General features: G+C 26.0%; 3 protein-coding genes and 1 non-coding gene across 15 annotated transcripts in view; 2 read left to right on the forward strand and 2 right to left on the reverse strand.

The window, feature by feature from the left end:
• LOC101508172 (probable purine permease 11) overlaps positions 1–1,272 on the reverse strand; it is a 4,073-nt gene extending 2,801 nt beyond the window's left edge. Inside the window, exon 1 of the mRNA XM_012718162.3 lies at positions 1,132–1,272. The gene's annotated coding sequence lies outside the window, so the exon portion shown is untranslated. The remainder of the gene's footprint in view (positions 1–1,131) is intronic.
• Positions 1,078–3,102, reverse strand: LOC101508499 (vacuolar protein sorting-associated protein 55 homolog). 11 transcript variants are annotated; one of them, XM_027336348.2, is made up of 5 exons: positions 2,919–3,102; positions 1,980–2,114; positions 1,831–1,894; positions 1,617–1,653; positions 1,078–1,474 (listed from the first exon to the last, which is right to left on the reverse strand). In XM_027336348.2, the coding sequence occupies exons 2-5, from the start codon at positions 2,076–2,078 to the stop codon at positions 1,279–1,281; spliced, it is 396 nt and encodes a 131-aa protein (XP_027192149.1). In that variant the 5' UTR covers positions 2,079–2,114; positions 2,919–3,102; the 3' UTR covers positions 1,078–1,278. The 11 variants fall into 11 exon arrangements, with proteins under 11 accessions (XP_027192149.1, XP_027192147.1, XP_004508996.1 ...); XM_027336346.2 differs by having other exon boundaries at positions 1,617–1,698; positions 2,919–3,101; XM_004508939.4 differs by having other exon boundaries at positions 1,831–1,870; positions 2,919–3,099.
• Positions 3,103–8,833: 5,731 nt separating this feature from the next.
• LOC101509665 (probable methyltransferase PMT14) lies at positions 8,834–13,245 on the forward strand. 2 transcript variants are annotated; one of them, XM_027336616.2, is made up of 7 exons: positions 8,834–9,090; positions 9,921–10,612; positions 10,852–11,062; positions 11,353–11,635; positions 11,795–12,181; positions 12,411–12,488; positions 12,634–13,245. In XM_027336616.2, exons 2-7 carry the CDS (start codon positions 9,968–9,970, stop codon positions 12,863–12,865), a joined length of 1,836 nt encoding a protein of 611 aa, XP_027192417.1. In that variant the 5' UTR covers positions 8,834–9,090; positions 9,921–9,967; the 3' UTR covers positions 12,866–13,245. The 2 variants fall into 2 exon arrangements, with proteins under 2 accessions (XP_027192417.1, XP_004508998.1); XM_004508941.4 differs by having other exon boundaries at positions 8,835–9,090; positions 9,936–10,612.
• Positions 13,246–15,036: 1,791 nt separating this feature from the next.
• Positions 15,037–15,109, forward strand: TRNAK-CUU (transfer RNA lysine (anticodon CUU)). Its single transcript has one exon. It is a non-coding gene; the product is annotated as a tRNA-Lys (tRNA).
• The last annotated feature ends 8,034 nt before the right edge of the window (positions 15,110–23,143 follow it).

Here is a 23,143-nt window from a genome sequence, read left to right on the forward strand (position 1 = left end):
ATATATATATATATATATATATATATATATATATATATATATATATATATATATATATATATATATATTTCTTAATTGTAGTTTTGTTCTACTATTTTTATTATTTACTAAAATTGATCCTTTTTATTTTAAAATTTAATTATTTTTTTTATTTTTTTTATTTTTTTAATTAAAAGATAGTGATATAATGTCATATAATATGATGTCCAAAAGATTAATATTCGTAAAATTATAATTAATTATCTAAAAACTTCAATTTTAATTTATACAATTATTTATTGTTATAATTTAATTAAGAATATATAAATAATTAATATATATATATATATATATATATATAAATAGTTCTACATCATAAAATTAATTTGTTACATTACTTAAAATATATTAAATCATAATTTTTAATTAAAATATTTTAAAAAAAACAAACATTAAATTTTAAAATAAAAGAATCAATCAACCATTAATCTTATATTTTTTTAAGAGAAAGCTCATAATACTTTCTCGAAGTAATTGAAGCATAGATCATAGTGATTTTAGAAAGCAGAAAATGAGGGAAAATAATTCCATCTTACTTTTTTATATGGGATTTATAGCTGAAAATATAACTATTTGCTCGGTGATCATTACATAATAGTATAATACACACTTCAATCATTGTTATAAATAAAAATAATTACTTTATCATTAAAAATTTATTAAGGTCAATTAATTTTCAATATTTTATGTAAAATATAATTTAAATTTATTGAATTGTTCGTTATATGTAAAATACTCAATTATTGACAATAATTTTTTTATTAAAGTGAGAATATATTTAAAATATTAGCATTAAATGAATCAAAAGTAGTAAACATTTTCTTATAATAATAAACAAAATTGATATCATTTATATATATATATAACAACGATCGAAGGGGAATAACTAAGTTCATGGCGCTCTATTTCAAGTGGGAAAAAGAGGTTTTTTTATTTAAAAAATGTGATTTTCTTTTTGTTCAACTAAAAAAAGTGTAAATCTAAACAATCTATAGAATTACCAATACAATGTGGTGCATGTTGTAGAAACTTGGATCATTTTGGTCACATAGAACAATATTAGTTACGAAGATGTTAATCTCTTAAACTTACCTTTAAATGATTAGTTTTTGTGTGCAAAGTTTCGAAGATTTGCTAAAAGCAAGTCCCACTCCATCTCAAAGAATACTACTATATTGTTCCCCCACAAAGCAAGAGAATAGATGCATTTTTCCCCCACAAAGCAAGTCCCACTCCATCTCAAAGAATACTACTATAACCATCTTCATCACTCATCTTTATGTAACACATTATGGCCAATACAAACACAAAGAAGGAAGAGAGTTCCATTGCAAGTGCTCCCCAACCAATAACATCAGAATGCTTTAGTATAGCTGGAATTGCAATGCTTCCAACAGCTGAGGCTCCAGTTAAAAACTTGGTTGCATTCACCCACCTGATCCATCATTCATCACACACCACATAAATAAATTAACTAATTAAAATTAAATTATTCAATTCCCAAGCTTGAACTCATATGTTAACTTTTCTGTTTGGAGTTTAAAATTAAGATCTTGCTTTGAAAGTTAACGATTTACCTGCTATCTGAATCAGAAAATAAAGAACTTTCTGACCCTGCAAAGAACAACAAAGGCATGGGAAGAAGCACATATGTTATTGCTGCAAAAACACCAGATATTAATTATAATTACATAAGAGATTTTTATCATCACATAACAATCTCAGAAATGAAAAGAAGTAATTGAATAGTACACTATACTGGAATCAAATTCAATTATCCTTTTAACTCACCAGTTAGCATTGGCCACCAATTATTAAACAAGGAACATGCCTGCCACATAGAACATATATGCAACTATCTCTTGTCACATATTTATGCATACCTTCAACAAAAAATAATAGTAACCACTAACCAACAAGGAGGGGGAAAAAGTACTGACCAAAATTTGCAAGACGATTCCTCCAGAGACCAAAATGGCCAAAAGGACTAGTTTGCATGTGTGCAAGCAGTAACGAACATATCCTGGTAACTCTGCCATCTCCAGATTCTCACTTCATTTTCTTGGAATCAATACCTGAAGCATAATGTTATAACATATTGCTATGAGAATTAGAAGAAAATGCTATATGAAGTGCAAGATACACAAAAGTCCTATATAAAGTTGATATTATTTTATATAAACATCAGTTAGTCCTTATATCCATAGCACGGGCACGGACACCGACACATTGATTATCTTCAATTAATTCATTTTTTCAAATTATTACCGTGTTAATATCATTGTTTTGGTGGCCGCATCAATATATGTGCTTCGTACTCCTTATCCTTATCGATTATTATTAAAAATGTTAGATTATATATTTTACAAAATACCACTTATATATAAGCACACTTAAAGAAAATCAAATGTCTTTGATAACAAAATTAAGTCAGGCTCCATATAAGATAATCACGACCAAGTACAAATGATTGTCACACATATAACAAAAGCGATGGTTTTTGTGAGCTAGCTAGCACAAGTAAAAGCAGTACTATATTTAATCCCAATTTTTGAAAATAAGATTACATTGAAAACATCATCTATAAGAGAAACTCTAGCATACAAAAATTGAGCACAAAATCAGCAGCATCAAGAAAATTCAGAATCAAAACAAACCAGTTTTCTTTTCCAATTTGATAACCATACAGTACATAAGCTGTAATTAGAATGATTATTATACAAGGCAAGTAAAGCAAGTATAGAATGAAAGAACTGAAGAAGAAGGAAGCAAGTAAAGAGCAACTAAATGGAACATATAGATACATACATGCTTGAAAACGAATAGAGAAGTTATATTAGACAAAAAAATTAAAGAGAGTCCGAGAAATGGATTGATACCTGATATCTAAATCCGAATGATGTGTCTACACCCACATATTTATTTTCTTGCAATACGACTTACCACCAGTGCCCATCTACTTCTGCTCATCTACCGGTCATATTTCGGGTTATAAATATATATAGGTAAACCACTTCTGCTCAAATTGTAAGGTGATGTTTCTGGTATTTGATCCAGTAAAACATTCAAGTTGGTCGTCGAAGTATTTTAACATTAAATTATATTTTTCAATAATTTTAATGATAATAAATTATATCTTTTTTATATTGTTTTGATTATTCTAACTGTTTTAATTTTTTTTCTTTCAGAAATCAAAATGACACTACGTTACACCTTCAACAACGACTATAATATCTTATGACTTAAATATAAATATATTTGATGGACACCTTACATTTGTATACACCTTGAAATATTTGAGATATAAAGTGATAAGGAGAGTAATGTGATATATATTTATGAGTTAGATAAATATTTTTAATATTATTAAATTGTAATTAATTTTATTAATTATTTTTTTATATATTAAAAATAAATCAAATAAATTTGAAATACTTTTTATCTAAATATTTAAAAATTGAAATTATTGTTGGATAAAAAAATTTAAAATATTTAAAGTTTTAATTTAAAATATCTTAATTTGAAAATAAAATAGAATAAATTTATTTATAATATTTTGATTTATATAAATAAATATTATATAAAATAAAAAATGTAATAAATTTAAATATTAAAAATTATATTAAAACAAAATAAATAAAATTTAAATATTTTATAAAAATATTTAAATTTTAAATTATTTAAAAAAAATAAAAAACAAATAAATTTCAAACATTTTAGTTGAATATTTTTAAGATTTTAAATTTAAATATTTTAATTTATAAATAAAATAAATTTATTTTTAATATTTTAATATATAAATAAAATGAATTATAACAATAATAAACTAAAAAACATTTATCCATCTCGCAAATGTCATATTATCAATGAGAACGTCATATCAATAAAAATATAAAAATATAAGTGACAACAAAAATTACAATAATTAATTAATAGAGGATCATAAAACCAATTTTAAAAATGAGAAGACTATTTTTTTTTTTGAATAAAATATAAAAACTAAAATTATATTTAAGTTAATAAATAAATATAGAAAACATTTGTCGAACTCAAATAAAAAATGACTTAAAAAATAGAGTGTTTATAAATTAAAGAACTAAAATATAACAAAATTAAACTTAATATATTGTCATTTGTACATATTAGAATCACCATTGTATTTTGTATAAACATAAGAATTAATCTTGTGTTTATTATTTTATTTAAATACAATTTTCATAACTTTATTTTCCATCTTTTTAACATCATATTATTCACCACAATACATAAGGCTTCCATCTCCTCGATCGGCGACAATTTAAAATACAAGATAGATGATATTTTGTTTTTATATTCTCTTTTTATTTAAAATTTTCTATTACATATTTCTATTGTATCTTACATTTAAATTTATATATTAAAATATTTTAAAAATAATTATTTTTATCTGTATGTTGCATATACCTTTTATTTATTTTAACAAATAAGTCATTATAAATTTAATAAATTAAAAGAGTAAAATAAATTAAAAATAAAAATAAAATAATATTAATAAAATCAAACAAACTATATTTAATGAAAAGTTCACCCTTTACAACTATGTTACATCCTAAATGATGAAATATGATGAATTGAGACGGTATTTTATAAATAGATAATTATACTATTAGACTATTTTTTTTATTTTTTGATCGACCCGATGAACAAAAGAAACGTCATCTTTTTTAATTTCATATTTTATTATAATAAAATATAAAAAAATTATTTCAAGAATTTGTTTCAAATAACTTGTTTATCAAGAAAATAATTTGTTTACCAAAAAAATAATAATATTGTAGATGTGCAAAAATAAATAATATATTATTTTAACAACTCTTTGTAAATTAACATCTTTGTTTGATTGTTAACAACTTATTCTTATTTTTTCTCTGTATTTAATAAATAAAAATAACAACTCCCTCTTATTTTTTCAATCTCGTAATAGATTTTCATGTTTATATATATATTATTTTTTATTTATTATATGAGGAGTAAAAATAGGCGGAGTTAACGAAATAGAATAAAATTGTTAATAATAAGATTAAGTTCTTAAAATAATTTAGTATTTTAGTACATCTATTCAACATCATTAACTTTGATGTATTTTTTCTATTAAATATATTTTATTTTATTTTGTTAATATAATTTTATTTTTTAATTATTAAATTAATAATTATTCATTTATTAATAAAAAAAAGTTTATAAATGATCACGTTTTAAGAATAGAATAAATTTTCGCAGACGGAGATACAACAATATAGATATAATGAAAAAATTTAAATACAATGATATATTTAGGCAAAATATCATTGTATTTAAATTATTGGGGTACGTGAATGAACATATTTGGGCCCAAAAATTATTGGGGAATTTCCGAATAAGTGTTGCTAAAAGTACATGGGTCTTTTTAGGATTGACAACAAGTTGAAGAGGATGAGCGGAAATAATGAGATTGAAAATAGAATCAAGATCTCCTAACTTATAATTTATCTATTTTTAGTGACTTGTTTCTATCTTTCACTTAATTAAAATTTTCTTTTCATTTAAATAATTTTTATTAATTTATTTTAATCAATAATTTCTCTGTAAAATGTGTCGTTCAATTTATGGTTTCTAGTTTTCTGAGCAGAGAACTTTAATTTGAGGGATGAGGGTGGGGTCTAGAGTAATCAATTCATTGAGACACGGTCATTCTCTATGCTGCCATTGCTAACAAGTGTTCATTAATAGTTGATAAAATTATTTCATATACTATCTAATTTTTCATGTGTGACATCAAGGAAAAGATAAAAGATAGTCACAACAACCATATTAATAATATAAAATGAATTAAATGAACACATTAACACTAACGAAACGAGAAATAAAATATCACTCTAAAACAACGAACAGAGTAAATATTGTACTTAAACGATAAAAAAAGTTAAATATATGTAAAAAAGTTTATTTAAATAAAATTAAAGAAAAAAACAAATGAAATGAATGTCGATATCAAAAATCAAAGACGGATTTTAGTAAGGACATAGGGTGGCCACGATCATTTTAATATCCTCAACAATTTTTTTAATATAAAAATAATCTATAAAATAATTATACAAAATATTAATTAAAAAATACACTACATTTTTCAACTTAAATATCAATTGTATTTCTTTTACGTTTCGTCTAGAAATTTAAAAATCAAATTAATGATATGATAAATTCAAAAAAAATAGAAATCAATTAAATTGATTTTTTTTTTCTTCCTGTTTCGAGTTCAATCTAAATCAAATTGAATAAATTCAATGTTGATTTATGTATGATTTTACTTCATTTAAAATCCACCACTAATATTTGAATAAAATAATTAGATTATAACTGTACTGTACTAGTGTTATCTTAAATATGTTGTATTTAAGAATTTTTTAATCATTTACATATTATTTTTTTCATTGTAGTTTAAAAAGTATTTATGCAATTATTTTAATAATATGAAAAGATTGAACTGAAACAAATCAATATGTTATTCATCAATTTAATTTTATGATAAAAATTATAAAAACTCAATCAAACTAACTATCTTATTGATTTAGACTTTCTTTCCTCTCCAAATATACAAACTAAAATAATATATTATACCTATAACTATGTCTCTTCTCAAACTGAACAATTTTTTAGTTTAATTTATCTTCTTTTTACGATTATTACAATTGTGTTTGTAAAAAATTTGTGTGTTTATGTTGCAACCTTACAACCTATAATTCTAATATATTAATAAAATATTATATTTAATTTATCAATTAAAATTATATAAATTTAACACTAAAAAATATTTGTTCAAACTCCGTCACTATAAGAAAAATGACATTAAAACACCTTTCTCCAATAAAAAAAAATTTAATAAAACTAACAAAATTGAAGGCGATGCGCCAGATTTTCACGCTAATAGATATGGTAAAAAGAAATTACTATCTTCTCCATTTCTCTCCTCTTTTCCATTATTAAAACTATAAAAATAATAATATAACATTTAACAGACTTAAATATCTTTATACAGTTCAAAACTATAGTAACAAAAAAAAAGAATGTGTTGCACCGTGCAGGGGCGGACTGACACTGTAATTTGTAGCTTAGGGTAATCAACGCCTCTCCCGCTTTTTGCATTTTTTGGTTATACATATATATTACATACTACTACTAATATATAATATAACTATTATTATAAATAAGTAATAAACGTATACCGCACTACCGATAAGTTTTTGGAAATTGATTAACCAGATAAGAGACTTTGGCTACTGTTTACGTTATTTTTTGTTAGTATAAATATAACTAACTTTTTTTTTTGTTACAGTAAAATTCAATCAGTAAAATTCAATCAGAAAAATTAATAAAATAATAAAAGTGGCTATGAATAAAGTTTCGTCGATATGGAGAGTGTATTGTATCATTTTATAAGTCAAAATGTACTCATTTTTTGCAACTTAAATTTTTTTGCTAAAACAATTAGTATAGTTTCAATTATATATTATTTTTGTGATATGTAGGAGAAATGTTTTATGTTTTGATAGATTATTAATATAGTTAGTTAAAATAAATATCATTCATTTCAAATTATTTACATATATTTTAATTTTTTTTTTATAATACAAACCTATTATTGAATTAAATAGATGTCTTTTTAAAAATATATTATACTAAATATATATTGTAAGTTGTTAGGAGAGATTTAAATAATTGAATATTGAATCCATTTGTTTAAGATTTTTTAAATTGTGATTTTGATTTTATATTTTAAAAAATGATTTTTATGATAATTCATTTTAAAATAATAAAAGTTATTTCTGACTCATTTGTTACCAATTAAAAAAAATAATATTAATATTAAATAATTTAAATATTAACATGATTAAAATTACATTTTTTTAAGGTTATTTTTAAAAATGATTTTTATGAAGAGTTTTTCAAAATAACTTTTCATATTAATCATTTTTGAGATTTAATTATTCAATAAACGTCATAGCAAATAGATGAAATACTTAAAATAATATTTTATAATAAATTATTTAAAATAATTTTTTATTTGAAATTTTATTTTAAAAATATTTTTTAAAAAGTTATAATAAAAAATAAAATATTATAAAAATCATTTTAAAAAAATCTTAAATAAACAAACTTATTAGTACAATTTTTATTGTTATTGTGACAATGACTAAAATAAATTAATTATAAAAAATAAATAATTAAAATAAATATTAAGTAAAAAAAATAAAAAATAAAATCATATTTGAATCTAATTATTATTTTTAATATTTATGCCTTTTAAATAGTATTTGCGCTAGTTATTATTTTTATTTTGGATATATAACAATGAGAATCAATCATTAATTAAAAAATTAATCATTTTTATTTGTATTTATTTATCATATTGTTTTAATCGATGTAAAATTTTCGATTATGACAAATATCATAATGTCAGTTGTAACACATATTATGGGATATATGAAGTATTTTATCCCTCAAACCAGTAAATAAATTGCTATTCCAATCTCAAATATAAATCAAAAAATATTTTCTGACCTATATAGTCTCAAATTTAAACTAAATATTTTAATTAATTTTTGTTTATATTTGAGATTAAAGTAATAAATTATTGATAAAATTTCAAGTTGGTTAGTTAAAGTTTCAGTAGTGAAAAGAAATGAATTGCGGTTGCCTAGTGAGTAGTGAGTTTATTATTCTTTCTTTATCTTGATGGATCTGTCGGCGGATACAAAATCTACATCTACATTGATACATTCTACATAACAAACACAAGGGTCAATTTTACCTTAAATCATGTACTCCAACTGTCAACACTCGTCTTCTTAGCATACATACACTAATGTCACTCACTTAAACTTTCCACTTTAACCTCTCTCTCTCTCTCTCTCTCTCTCTCTCTCTCTCTCTCCTAACTCTAATTCTTTTGATTGTGATCTACTAGACCAGTGTGTGGATCTATATTCTCTTTAGTGAAACAGAAGAAGAAGAAGAAAGAAGCCTCTTTTCGAGGTTATCCATTTTATCTCACTCTAGATTTCTCACTATACTTTTCTGGCTCATTCCTATAATCATATTTATGTTCTGCTATGCTTTTCTTTTACCCATTTTGCTTAAAATTCAACTTATATATACCACTCATTTCAGTTCTCACATTTGCACTGTAAAGTTTCGATTTTGAAAAGCTAACTTTTCTGGGTTTTTTTCTTCTCTTTTCGTTAGATCTTTAGCTGATCCAGCATAATTAGACAGATTTGGGGTTAAGGGGGTGTTGTGCTATGCTATGCAGTACAACAATAAAGCTTTTTATTTTTTTAATAGTTGCTATTTGGATTCTATGAAATCAGACAAAATAATATATAGTAACTCACCAAAAATCATGTTTTTCAACATTTTCTTTGTCTCCGTATTATTAGTAGCAAACCCCTTTTGCATGTGGGTTTTGTATGCTTGTGAAGAAAAAAAGTAGTGATGTAACTTTGACTAAAAGGAAGTTAAGCTTGTTTACCTTCCTTTTGTTTGTAAGGAAGTATAAGATCTTCACCTGCTAGAGATTGTGCTTCAAAACTACTTTGATCTCAAACGGTGTCAAGTATAATTATAGATATATAGTTCTGCAGCATATAATTACGGAAGAAAAATAAGTTATACACATGGATTCTGTATTTCTTTGCTTGTTTCTTTCTAAATCAGACAAGGAGTTTAGTAACCTGTCTGTTTCTATTTTTGTTAGCATTAAATATTTTGAGCTTAGATGATGATTTTTCAATAGATCAATGTTGGTGGTTTGATTGATTTCAGACGATCTACATCTACTTTAACTTGTAACTAACTAATTTCAGTGTGAACTGTCATAGGTTTAACCGTTCGATAGAAAACTGCTGAGTTAATGGGTTCTAAAAGTGCCGCATTAGGCAACAAAACACGAAGGCCTTTGTCGATTTTCGCTGTGATTGCTCTATGTTGTTTGTTTTATCTATTGGGAGCATGGCAAAGAAGTGGTTCTGGAAAGGGAGACAGCCTTGCATTGAAGGTAAATAAGTTGCAGACAGACTGCAACGTTGTGCCAAATTTGAGTTTTGAACCCCATCACAATTATGTAGAAACTGTTGAATCGTCTGAACCGAAAGCTAAAGCGTTCAAGGCGTGTGATGTAAAATATACTGATTATACGCCTTGCCAAGAGCAAGACCGAGCAATGTCGTTCCCGAGGGAAAACATGATCTATAGGGAAAGGCATTGTCCACCTGTAGAGGAAAAATTGCATTGCCTTATACCTGCACCCGAGGGCTACACATCTCCTTTTCCTTGGCCGAAAAGCCGCGATTATGTCTACTATGCTAATGTTCCTTACAAGAGTTTGACAGTGGAGAAGGCTGTTCAAAACTGGGTGCAATTCCAGGGAAATGTGTTCAAATTTCCAGGTGGAGGGACCATGTTCCCTCAAGGAGCAGATGCATATATTGATGAACTTGCATCGGTTATTCCAATTGCAGATGGTTCTGTCAGAACAGCGTTGGACACTGGTTGTGGAGTAAGTTTTCATATCAAATAATGCTTTTGATATATTGATAGCATGCTGTTTTTCCTTGTTTTATATACAATGATTCGGAAAAGCTTCGCTATCGCGAGTTTGTCTCTAAGATGAGCAGATAAGGGTGAATCCGAATCCACCCTTCAATTTTGGTGGCTTGGTTTGCTTGCTTTCATTAGTAGTACCTTTCAATTTGATTCTTGATTGTTCTAACAATATAGGCATGAATGATTATGTAGGTTGCAAGTTGGGGAGCATACTTGCTAAAGAGAAATGTGCTAGCTATGTCCTTTGCTCCAAAGGATAATCACGAAGCACAAGTTCAGTTTGCACTCGAACGAGGAGTACCTGCTATTATTGGTGTTCTTGGTACAATCCGTCTTCCATTCCCATCAAGGGCCTTTGATATGGCACAGTGTTCTCGATGTTTGATACCATGGACTGCAAATGGTTAGTGCTAAATTAGACAATCCATATTACTGATCTAGAAAATAGTTTATTGGCGAGTTCAGTGTAGCATTAAATTTTGTTGATCCATTTCCTTTAAGTGATTTCATATTACTTTATTAATAAGATCTTCTTCAGCTACCATAAATTTTCATTATATTTTGTTAATAGATACTGCATTTATATGTGACTTCAGAGGCATTAGATCAAGAATTCTAAAGCATCTAGCAGTGACATGAAACACTGTTTAGAGAAATTAACTTGTTTACTTTCCACCCAATGATTGAATGCAGATGGGATGTATCTAATGGAAGTTGACCGAGTTTTAAGGCCTGGTGGATTTTGGATTTTATCTGGTCCTCCAATTAATTGGAAAACGTACTACCAAACATGGAAGCGATCAAAGGAGGATCTGAAGGCAGAGCAGAAAAAAATTGAGGATTTAGCCGAAAGTCTTTGCTGGGAAAAGAAGTATGAAAAGGGTGATATTGCTATCTGGAGGAAGAAAATAAATGCTAAATCCTGTCAAAGAAAGTCTCCCGATTTATGCGAATTAGATAGTGCTGATGATGTTTGGTAAGTTCTACTCATCTTTACACACTTCATTCAAGCATCCTGGCCATTATACTTATAATCATTTGTAGTGGGAGGGATTTGAATTACTCTTTGTTCATATTGTTCCACAATTTTTTTATTATAATGCTCTCATGAATAACTTGTGTATGGTTATTATAGGTACAAAAAGATGGAGGTATGCAAAACCCCTATCCCTGAGGTAACAAGCAAAAGTGAAGTTGCCGGAGGGGAATTGAAGAAGTTTCCTGCTAGGCTTTTAGCGGTCCCTCCTCGAATAGCTAAGGGCTTTATTCCAGGCGTAACGACTGAATCATATCAAGAGGACAACAAATTATGGAAAAAGCATGTTACTGAGTACAAAAGAATAAATAGATTGCTTGGCACCACTAGATATCGGAATTTGATGGACATGAATGCAGGCCTTGGAGGATTTGCAGCCGCGCTTGAATCGCAAAAATCTTGGGTGATGAATGTTGTGCCCACAATTGCTGACAACACTTTAGGTGTTATCTATGAAAGAGGTTTGATTGGGATTTATCATGACTGGTAAGTTTCCAAAATCATCTTAATTGGTCGCTTCATATACTTGCCAAAAATTATTAATTAAACTGAGATTTATGGTTAATTGTGGTATGATCCTTCGTTTATATCAATACTCTATCATATCAATACTCTATCGTAAAGCAAAATCGGGTTTGGTTCCTATTATATTTTTCTTTTTTCATATAAGATTGTGTACTATGAAATTGCAATGACGTTATTTTTCCTTCTTTAGGTGTGAAGGCTTTTCTACATATCCAAGGACATATGATCTTATTCATGCTAATGGGTTATTTAGTTTGTACCAAGACAAGTAAGTTTCTTCCTTTTCCATGCACAAGCCATAAAAATTACTACATTGGTTCCTTTTTAATGCATACCAAGAAAACTAATTAAATTTAACTACTTTTGATGGAATTATTTGTCGTATCCTTAATTATTTATTATCTGATTAAAAGGTGCAACCTAGAAGACATCCTTTTGGAGATGGACCGCATCCTGCGGCCCGAAGGAGCGATCATAATTCGCGATGAAGTCGATGTTCTTAACAAGGTTAAAAAAATTGTTGGGGGAATGAGATGGGAAGCTAAAATGATGGATCATGAGGATGGCCCACTAGTGCCTGAGAAGATATTGGTTGCTACAAAGGAATATTGGGTTGGCATAAGTAAAAACAACACATCCAGTTAGAGGACTAAAAAAGAAAATGTCTTCAAAGCTTAGTGTAACATTTAAGCTTTATAATTATAAACCCAAATCAAAGAAATGAAAAAAGTTGATGAATAAAAATGAAAAGAGAGAAGATTAATTAATAGAGAAAGCAAGTAAAAGCCTTAGTCTACGTCTGCCTTTAATCAAGTGTAGAACTGTAGATAAAATTAGTTAAAAATAGTCTAATTTATTTTGGAGGATATACTAAAACAAGTTTTAGATCCTCACCCAAATAAATTAAGCCAAGATGTTGAATTGGTGTTGAGATGGGAATGAGTGTTCATGAATGATGTAAGGATATTTATTTGTTGCAATTATATTCCGTTTGTTATTTAAAAAAAAAGGTTGTTTGTGTTCCATTTGCTACATTTGGCATGGTTTTGACATAATATTTATGATGAATATTTCTTTGATAATACAGACTATACATTAACTTGCTACTATGTTCAAAAATTGTATAACTTTTTATTTTTTTTATTTTATGATTTATTTAAAGTGTTAACATATTGTGATTTAGAAATGTCCTTTATTCCTCTATTTATTTTGATTTGTGAGTATTTTATTTTATAAAGAGATAAAAATGATTTGAAAAATTTATTTAAAACCTATAAAGTTTTCTAAATTTCTTCTTCTTCCCTTTCATTAGAAGCCTAAACTCTATAACTATATATCTTGTGAAAGTGAAAATTCAGTTAAATATGGTGCTTTTTTACATCTTGTGAGCAATGATAGTAGATGAACAATCACTTTTATGACGACTTTTTTAAGTAAAAAATATTCTTGACTTATTAACTACTACTAAAGTTCTCATCATTTTTAATGGGCCAACATTTGTATCCAATCATAAAGCCCATACTAAATTTCTTGGTTGTTTAACCCTGTCTTTGGGTACAATTTTGGTAGTCTACTCCAATTGCTCGTGTAAGTGTATTGAAAAAAACAAAGTGTACTCTTGAGGGTTATTTATCTTTATCTTTTACTCTTGGAATCATGAAGGTGAAGTTATCAGATTAGCAGAAGGTTGTTCACTAGAGAAGGGATCTAAGATTACGGGTAGAAATAGGTTAGAATGATGAGTTGGGTTTTGCAAGGATAAAAAAATATAAAAAATAAAAATCAAAGTCTAAGTTTGAGTTTGAACTTTTTAAAAAATGACATAATACGTTAGTTTATTTAAAGATGTATTTTTTATGAATTTATTTAAATAAATAATTAAATATATTTTTAAATATACTAATAAGTAAATAGATCAATGAGATTATATTTTATTTTAAAATTTATCGTAATAATAAATTTAAATAAGTCAGTCAAACATTGATGTAGACTTTTATATTTAAATTATAAAAAACATTAACAAATTAATGATTTAACACAAAATATACAATTTAATATAATAATAATAATAATAATAATAATAATAATAATAATAATAATAATAATAATAATAATAATAATAATAAATTACTTATATTTATTTAAATAAGTCAACTTTAAAAACTTAAAATACTTTTTTTGATAATATTTAATTTAATATTTTTAACTAAATAATTTTTTAAAGAAATCTTGATCTTATCCATTTAAAAAAGATGTTTGACCTGAATTTGCCGTTGCATAGGTAATATACCCCTATTGTTGGGTTTGAACTATTAAGATTAGTTTTTACACACTAGATGCTTAATGCTTTCGGTAGGGACTATAGGACCAATTGGATTTTGGAGCAATTATTCATATAATTATAGCCTTTTTTTTTTTTTTCAAAATTCTTTGATAGTTTATTAAGAGGTGACAAACAAGTGTAGGCAAATTCCAACACGTACAAGTGAAAAGATATGGTCTATGATGGATGAGTTGTTTTTTTCACCATTAGCCATATTTATGACTAATCCGCAAACATTTGATGATGTTTACATGATTTGATTATTATCAGTAATATGACATACCCTTTATTTTGTCAAAATTTTATCTATCAATTATGGTGACAACTGAGAAACAATAGTCCAATATAAAGAAACAATTTCAAATAAATCAGATGGTGATAATTGCAGCAAAATGGTATCAACCCAAATAAAGGAGATCTCGGAAGAAGAAACTAAAGCCTCACCAACTAACATCTTTAAATATATAAAATATATAGTATGAATTAATCATAAGTCCGTCTAGCTCAGTTGGTAGAGCGCAAGGCTCTTAACCTTGTGGTCGTGGGTTCGAGCCCCACGGTGGGCGATTTGTTTTTTATTTACTTTATATTATTTCATTTTTATAAATATTCTATAAACTTATAAATAAGTAATTTAATTGCTATTTTGAATTTTTTTTTCATTCATTTCTTTCTATTCTTAAAATCATGATATCAATCTCGATTTATTTTTTTATTTACTTCAACATTATTTTATTTTTATGAATATTGTATTCTATAAACTTATAAATAAGTAATTTAATTGCTATTTTGATTTTTATTTTATTTTGTTTCATTCATTTCTTTCTATTTTTTAAAATCATGATATCAGTCTCTTAATTTTTACAATGTCGTAATTCTTCAGTTATTTATTTTAAAGTTGAATCTAGATGATTTAACAAGTGATATATATGTGACAATTCAAAATAAAAAATTGAAAAGGATAAGCTAAAATCTAAGAGAAATATTTTTTTATTGGAGAAATAAGTATAGAAAATAATTAAATATAAAATTCATTTTATAAGTGTTAAAATTCTAAAATATTGATCTAAGAGCCATTTCCTTACATGTTGATGCCTCATTTTCTTCCTGAAAGTATATTTTAGCCTAAAACAAATAAAATGAACTTGAGTAATTTGAATTTCAGATGTTGTTTCTTTTGGAATATAAACTTGAGTGAGAGGACATGGACACATGGTTAGCTTCTTTGTTCAAAATCTCTTTGGTCTTCTTAGTCTTAGAAATTTTTATTCTGACTTGAAGACCTTTAATTAGTGCATCATATCACATCATGCATATCAATATTAAAATAAATTCCCTATAAATATCCAATATTTATCTAACAAGAACAAACATTGATCCTTTTGTGTCTAAGGTCCTTGTTAAAGGATGCCTCGTCCCCACCCACAACATAATTCCTTTTGGACTATGTTTATGCCTTAACAGGTCTTACCTACATATAGTTCTTTTCAACAAACTCGATATTCATTAAAGCATATCTCTAAATTGATTATCACAAAGATAGAATAGATGCTCTATCCATAAATTTATAGGTCCGATCCAAAACAAATGTATTAAATATCTGTCTTTCTACCAATTAAATTCCACATGAAAAATAACATTTAATAAGGAGCTAATGTAATACTTTTTCACATTCACATGCTATATTCCTCTGCATATCAATCTATTGGTAATCTAGTTTAGTAATATTTCATTCATTTTAGAATAAGCAACGGTATGGTAATCTTAAGTTTTTTTTTTAAAAGAAAATATATATTCAGAAAAAGAATGAATAATTTAATAATAAAATAAGTTAAAAAATAAGCAAGGGTTAGTCAAGTGTTAATTGAATATCTAAACCTCATAAGGACTAAGAAATTTCTGTTCATACAAGTTTAAATCCTAGAAGAGGCCTCATAATTGAGGGGAATGGGTTCTCTATTAATAAAAAATGAAGGGATCATGTTTTTTATCTCCTATTTTAGATACATCTTGTGTTTAGATTAATTTTTTTAATTGATATTTTTTCTGACTTGTTCAAAAAAAAAAAAAACACAAGAATCCATTCACTAATGAAGAGATGTTGAATACTATAGATTTTAATACTCTATAGATATTCACCGTCAACTTTGGACTACTCCAACTTTTTATACTCTCCTATAAGTTATAAAAGTGTATTTGTTTTTTATAATTATAAAAATGTATATATTTAGACCAAATTTAGATAAAATGTATATAATATTTTTTTTATTAATATAAAAAACCGGAGCAACAATTAAGAGTTTTGTATATAAAAATATGTGAGGTAGTACTTAAGTCATGAAAATCATCCATCTAATAGATTATCTTTTAGATAGATTTATTGTGGACTTAAATCATAACAAATGATACTTTTACCAAAAGTCTTTCATAGAAATGGCTGTCTATAGACCAAAGTACTCAACTCCATAGAGTACTCATAACTATTTGGTTATTGACGAGAGAGTGAAAGTGTCGTAGATGTTGGCTTTTAAAGAGTTTGGAAATATTAAGAGTTTTATTTTAAAAGTGTCAATACGGTGAAACTCTTCAAAATAAAAAAGTGATAATGTTAAAAGTTACAATTAAAGTCAATATTGATAAAGTAAAAGTGATCGATGATGTTTGTTCTAAAAAACGTGATAAAATTAAAAGTTTTACATTAAAGGTTAATATCGTTAGAATAAAATTCATTATAAATGTCGACTCTTAAAAAGATTAACAATGTCGAGAGTATCACATTAAATATATAAAAGTAATCAATTTAATATTTAAGCCACAAAACTCTTTTCCCGGGTAAACTAATCTTTGGGATTGACTATTGTGATGCGCTTGAATCATAACAGTAACCCTTGGATTATGATCCAAATGATTAAAGTTTATAGAGATATCTTCTAATCTAAAATTTATACGCATAATTAATTGTTGTCATTGTACTCTAGGGGGAGATTCATCCACGTCATTGATACCAAATGAGTGGATATGAAAAGTGAAGCAAAGTGACTTTTATGTGTTCAATCATGAAAAATTCAAAAGGAGTTCCACACCATTATTGATAAGAATTTGAAATTTGAAGCCATAACATACCAACAACACTGAATAAACAGAGATCTGCATCATTGGCAAATGGGTCCTTGTTCTTACCGTACCTAATTCAACCTTATATGTCTACTCAATAAACACTCAACCATCAACACATGCATTGCTGCATGTTTGACAACACGTATTATAACCCAACATTTTTTTTTGGACTCTACTATCTTGGTAAGGACCGAACCATAGTTCGTGTTCTCTCCACCATCGCACGTTACTTTAAAATTTTAAGAGTTTAAAATATTAATTATATATTGTTAATATTTATAAATTATTAGATATTTTTCAATGATCTAATGACATAATATAATATTTTCATGTGACCAATTTTCAAAAATTATATATTTTTTTTATATAATTTTAGTTTTTAGTGTTTCTTTTTATTTGTTATCTAATTTTTAAAATTAGAAGAGAACTCCAAAATCATTTAAGGCAACTATTATCTGCAAAGTAAAACCAGTACCAAACATTGATCTCTTTGATTTATTTACAAGTTACCACCAACTCATGATTTAATTTTTTTATTTTTAAATTTTGTAAATTACTAGTACATTGTTTGTTGGTTCTAATGTTTTTAAAATGTTAGGTACCTGAACTGTGTAACATTCACGTGTACTATATTGTTTGTGATTTTAATTGGACCATAAATTCTATTCAGTAGTAAAACAGAACTTGTCGTACAGTTGCTGAACTTTCTACTTTTCTAGTATATACTACCTTAAATTGATACTAATATTAAATTTATTAATAATTGTTATTGGTTTTATATGTTTAATTTTTAAGAGAGAGTTAATTAATTTTTTTATTATAATATTTATTATTGATGGTAGAAAAAGATATAAATTAATTAGATGTAAATTAAATAAGAGAATCTTAGTAAAAAGAGTAATTAACGTAATTGAAATTTTATTTATTTATAAAAAAGACAAATAAATTGTTTTTTATATATAAGTACGGTTGTATATGAAAACATACAAAAAAACGTGGCGTGGGGAGACTTAAAATTTGCTCATGATTTAGCTGGCTACTTCACATGACAACATTTTTTCTGGTAATTATAGACCTGTGCAATTAATTTGGCTATCAAATAAGACTGAAAAATGAAATTAAAGTATAATCTATTTATATATATGTCCATTTTTCTGTGATTCTGTAATTGATCATCAATCCAATCACAAAAAGGAATGAAAATTAACATAGAATGACTAGAAATGCGATTATCTTACAATGTTGTAAGAGAAAATATATAAGATTTTTTTTTGGGAACGCTTAGGACTTGACTTGTACGTTTGTATGAGAATTGTATATTTGAATGGTGTGGGGATTGACTTGATGGTACGATTGAGGAGTAAACTTGTAAATTAGATGATAGTAGACACAATCATGGAACTTTATTATCAAAATTGTGATTAATTCAAATCACAACAACCATTTTGATGTTGGGGACATAAATATAATTTGTCAAACTCCATAATCAAATTGTTTTTCCTAAACACCTTTATTTCATTTCCACATAAATAGCTCTTTCTTTGGGTGATGTTTGGTTTTTTTTAGCTGCCCATGTGATAGGAGCCAATTATTCACTTTGGTTAACTTGATTAATCTCCACCGAAAAACTTAAATTCTAATTACTTGCCTAAACGGTCCAAGTAATTACAAGGTTGCATTTGTTAGCTAAATATCTATTAAAGAAAAAATAAGGAAGTTAATGTAAACTAATTAATTTTACATTGACCACGTTCAATAAATATAAAATATGTGGTAGTTATTTTTATAAGATAACTATTAAATAAATAAACCATTAAATTCGTCTATAATATTTTAAATAGATCCATGAGATTATAAATATTTTAAAAATAGTATTAATTCTATAAAAATGTACTCATATTAATCCTTGTAGTATTTTGTTAAGATTAAATTGATAGTAAACAATTAAATATAAGACTAAATTAATAATAAATTATTAAAATAAAATACATAATTGATAATAAATAACCAATAATCTTTTTAAAATATTTTTAATATCATAAATCTATTTGAGAGTAGTCTATAAAATTAAAGATTAATTTGGTTCATTACCGTTATTAAATATAGTAAGATGGGGAATTGAATGATGGAGTTGCTGTACATAATAATTTAACTCTATCTATTACAAAATTAAAAGATAAACTATGTTTAAATTTGATCTCTATTGAATGTGATACAATCAAAATGGAAAAAGAAATTGTAACGAAAGAGGAACGATGGTGACGAAGTGCATGAAGAAAACAAACAAGAAGTGATTGAATGATTAAACCATTTGGAAGAAGAAGGAAAAGAACATTAATTAGACGGTATATTTGAATTGTGGGTGTTTTTGGTAGAGACTAGAAGGGTCTCAAAGACTCAATTGATGATAGATGAATTTTTGAAAATCACGGATATATGATTGGATGGAAGGAGACAGAGATATCTATGGAGTGATCATGTGGGACTTAATATCCACTACTTTCAAGATAAAAAAGCAACAATAAAAAGAGAACAATTTAAGCAAGTTTCTTGTTTTTATCTATCAACCATGCTAAACTGTGGGCGAGTCACTCTCATTAAATATCTCCATTCAAAAACAATTTTGAATTTTTTTTTTATTAATATTATCTCTTTCGTATATAATGTACAATATCAATTTTTGTGTCCAAATGACATAATTGATTTGGATTTTCTATCTCCACGTAGTTACACAACTTACACCATATATACTAGTCACAATATACACGGAAATGGATCTCTTCATGTTGAAAAAAAATAATGAGGGATGTGCTTATTTCAACCATTTATTTTTACTAATTTTACTTTTACATCTATTTTCTCTTTTATGCAAACATTTAGTTGAAAATAGTAGATATCAACACATTACTTTCTCTCGTGTGTATACATGTAGTTAGTTTGTAGGGATTTTCTTATACTTTTATTTAATTTTGGTACCTTTTACCCCCTATTTCCTCGTTACATCACTCATTATATTTGTGAATCAAAACTGAAGTCATATATGAGATATGTAGTTCGAGTTTTTGATTTAAATATGCAGTCTAAGAGTTTAATTTCTTACTCGTTTTGCATAGAAAATCACTAAAAATTTGGTAAAGACAAAAAAAAAAAAAAAATTCATTATGTATCTAAAAATTATGTAAGATGTTAATCGAGTACGGTCAACAATTAATTTTTCTGGTGACGTAATTGTTATTTATTTTTTTCACATTTTATTTATGTTTTGTTTTTTAATTTAATAGTTCATACAAAATTTAACTTCATATTTAATTTTTTAGAGGAGTTAAGAAATCTAGAGTCGATGAACATAATTTCTTCCTTTACGTAATTGTTTGAAGCAAAAAACAATTACTATTGAGAATTATTAGCTGAATTCTGGACTAACTTTTAAATTGTCGAACATATGTTACAATTAATTTCTCTTTTTTTTTTATCTTTTCTGTGTACAGTGCGATGATATAATCTTTTTATTATTGCTAATTTAGATAAGGCTTAGCTTAATTCGGTTAATGTTGGGGCCAATGTATATACATAAGTGGTGGAGGAAGAGGACGTAAGAAAGTCAAATAATTTATTGTGATCAATTTGTAAACGAAACTTTGATTGAATTTATTTTTTGGTGTAAACTTCTTTCTTGTTATTTTTGAAAAGTAATATATAGGTGATAGTGATCATTCAAAAAAAATTATACAACTTAGACATCAAGCATGGTAAAGATCTCTAGGAGTGCTTCAGGATTTCATTTTTATTGTTGTAAAAAAGGTTGTTGTTGTCATTTCTCATAGCCAACTTTACCTTTGGTTTCCCCTATTTTGTAATTTATGCATATGATGAATGACTTCAAATGTAGGGATTGTAAGGAGGGTATGGGTCTATTAGTCAGGACATTTGATACTACTTTGTATATGATTTTGCAAAGCAAAAACAGGCAAAAATCTTTCATGATTTGGAGGTTATCACATTTTCCTACAAGAACAATGGTTTTATTTACCAAGGGAAAATTCTTGTATGTTGCCAATGTGTGAACCATGAACGACTTTCTTGGTGCATAAGTCTTACTTACTCTTGATCATTATTATATGCAAAAAAAAATTATTTTTACCATTAATATTAAGAAATTTAGTTAAATACACTTAATTTTTTAGATTTCAAACAAAACACAAATCAAATTTATTATATTGTCTCTTTTTAATGTCATATGTTCAACTTTCTACATTAAATATTTTTAAAATAAATATAGGGTGTATTAAGAATCAACATTAAATGATTTAAAATAAATTTCTTTTTGTTTATAATAATGATAAAGATAAAAAAAAAAATGTTTGTGACCGAGGGAATATAAAAGAAAGTAGAGTTTTAAATTATCAAGACTTAAAGCCGTATCAAACAATTAATCTCAAATAAGACCCCCCCTTTAAATTTATATGCACGTGAGGAAACTATAAAAAATTTATAATTATCTTCGTGACCCTCTTTAAATTTATATGCACGTGAGGAAACTACAAAAATTTTATAATTATCTTCGACGAAGATATCTAAATAAATGAACAATTGGGATGTAAGTCGTCAATTTACATTAAATATTGTAAATTTTAATTTTTATATAAAAAATCTATATTCAAGAAAACTATGTATGATTCTCACATATACATACAATAAATGACATATTTTTTCATGATTGTATGGTAGTAATAGAGAATAGAGATCATAAATCCACTGATCCAGTTTATCTCTTTCCAATATATTCTTTCTCAAACCCTTTTTTTATGGTTATTGGCAGAAAAACTTTTAAGGTAGATACATAATCTTTAGAGTTCATCCTGAGTAATATCCATCAAATTACTACTATTTATAAAACATAACTTACACATTTTCACATTTGTAGCTTTTCACTTTATTAAATAAGATCATTTTTGTCTATCCAAAAGAAACATCACTTATTATGAGTTATGAGTATAATCATTAATTAAATTAATTCTTACAAACATGTTCTCAAAATAGGCTTTGGCAAACTCGTATAAACCTTATTGATTCTCAATTAACTATCGCTATCATTTTGTAGCCTAATAGTTGAGGGACCCTTTTGTCTAGTAATGGTGGTTTCATGAATCTTGCTCACCCTAATGTTGGTCAATCAATGTTTTTTCTCAAAAATAAATAAGAAAAATACTGTATTGTATTGAAATATGTAAATATAATAATTTAATTTCTCGTTCCATCATTAAATTTGGAAATATAACTTAATTTATCAAAGTTCTAGAGTATATACTTTAAATTTTTTTTATAAAACTTTTTAAATTTTAACACATATTTATACCCATCTTTTTTATTTTTATCATAAATAACTAAATACAAAAAGTTTTTATTTTATTTTATTATAAAAAAGATGCAAAGAAAAAATAATGAATTATTGAAGTAGTGAAGTACTAGTACCTGTAGTTAGG

The sequence above is a fragment of the Cicer arietinum genome, chromosome 7 (genome assembly GCF_000331145.2).
Source record: "Cicer arietinum cultivar CDC Frontier isolate Library 1 chromosome 7, Cicar.CDCFrontier_v2.0, whole genome shotgun sequence".
NCBI lineage: Eukaryota > Viridiplantae > Streptophyta > Magnoliopsida > Fabales > Fabaceae > Cicer > Cicer arietinum.

Excerpts from the sequence above, each read along its gene's own strand:
- LOC101509665 (XM_027336616.2), top strand. The coding sequence starts at position 9,968 with ATGGGTTCTAAAAGTGCCGCATTAGGCAACAAAACACGAAGGCCTTTG. Across the intron at positions 10,613-10,851 it reads CGTTGGACACTGGTTGTGGA|GTTGCAAGTTGGGGAGCATA; the intron begins GTAAGTTTTCAT and ends ATGATTATGTAG. Across the intron at positions 12,489-12,633 it reads TTTAGTTTGTACCAAGACAA|GTGCAACCTAGAAGACATCC; the intron begins GTAAGTTTCTTC and ends TCTGATTAAAAG.
- LOC101508499 (XM_027336346.2), bottom strand. The coding sequence starts at position 2,078 with ATGGCAGAGTTACCAGGATATGTTCGTTACTGCTTGCACACATGCAAA. Across the intron at positions 1,895-1,979 it reads GAATCGTCTTGCAAATTTTG|TTGCATATATGTTCTATGTG; the intron begins GTCAGTACTTTT and ends GACAAGAGATAG. Across the intron at positions 1,699-1,830 it reads TTGGTGGCCAATGCTAACTG|CAATAACATATGTGCTTCTT; the intron begins GTGAGTTAAAAG and ends GTGTTTTTGCAG.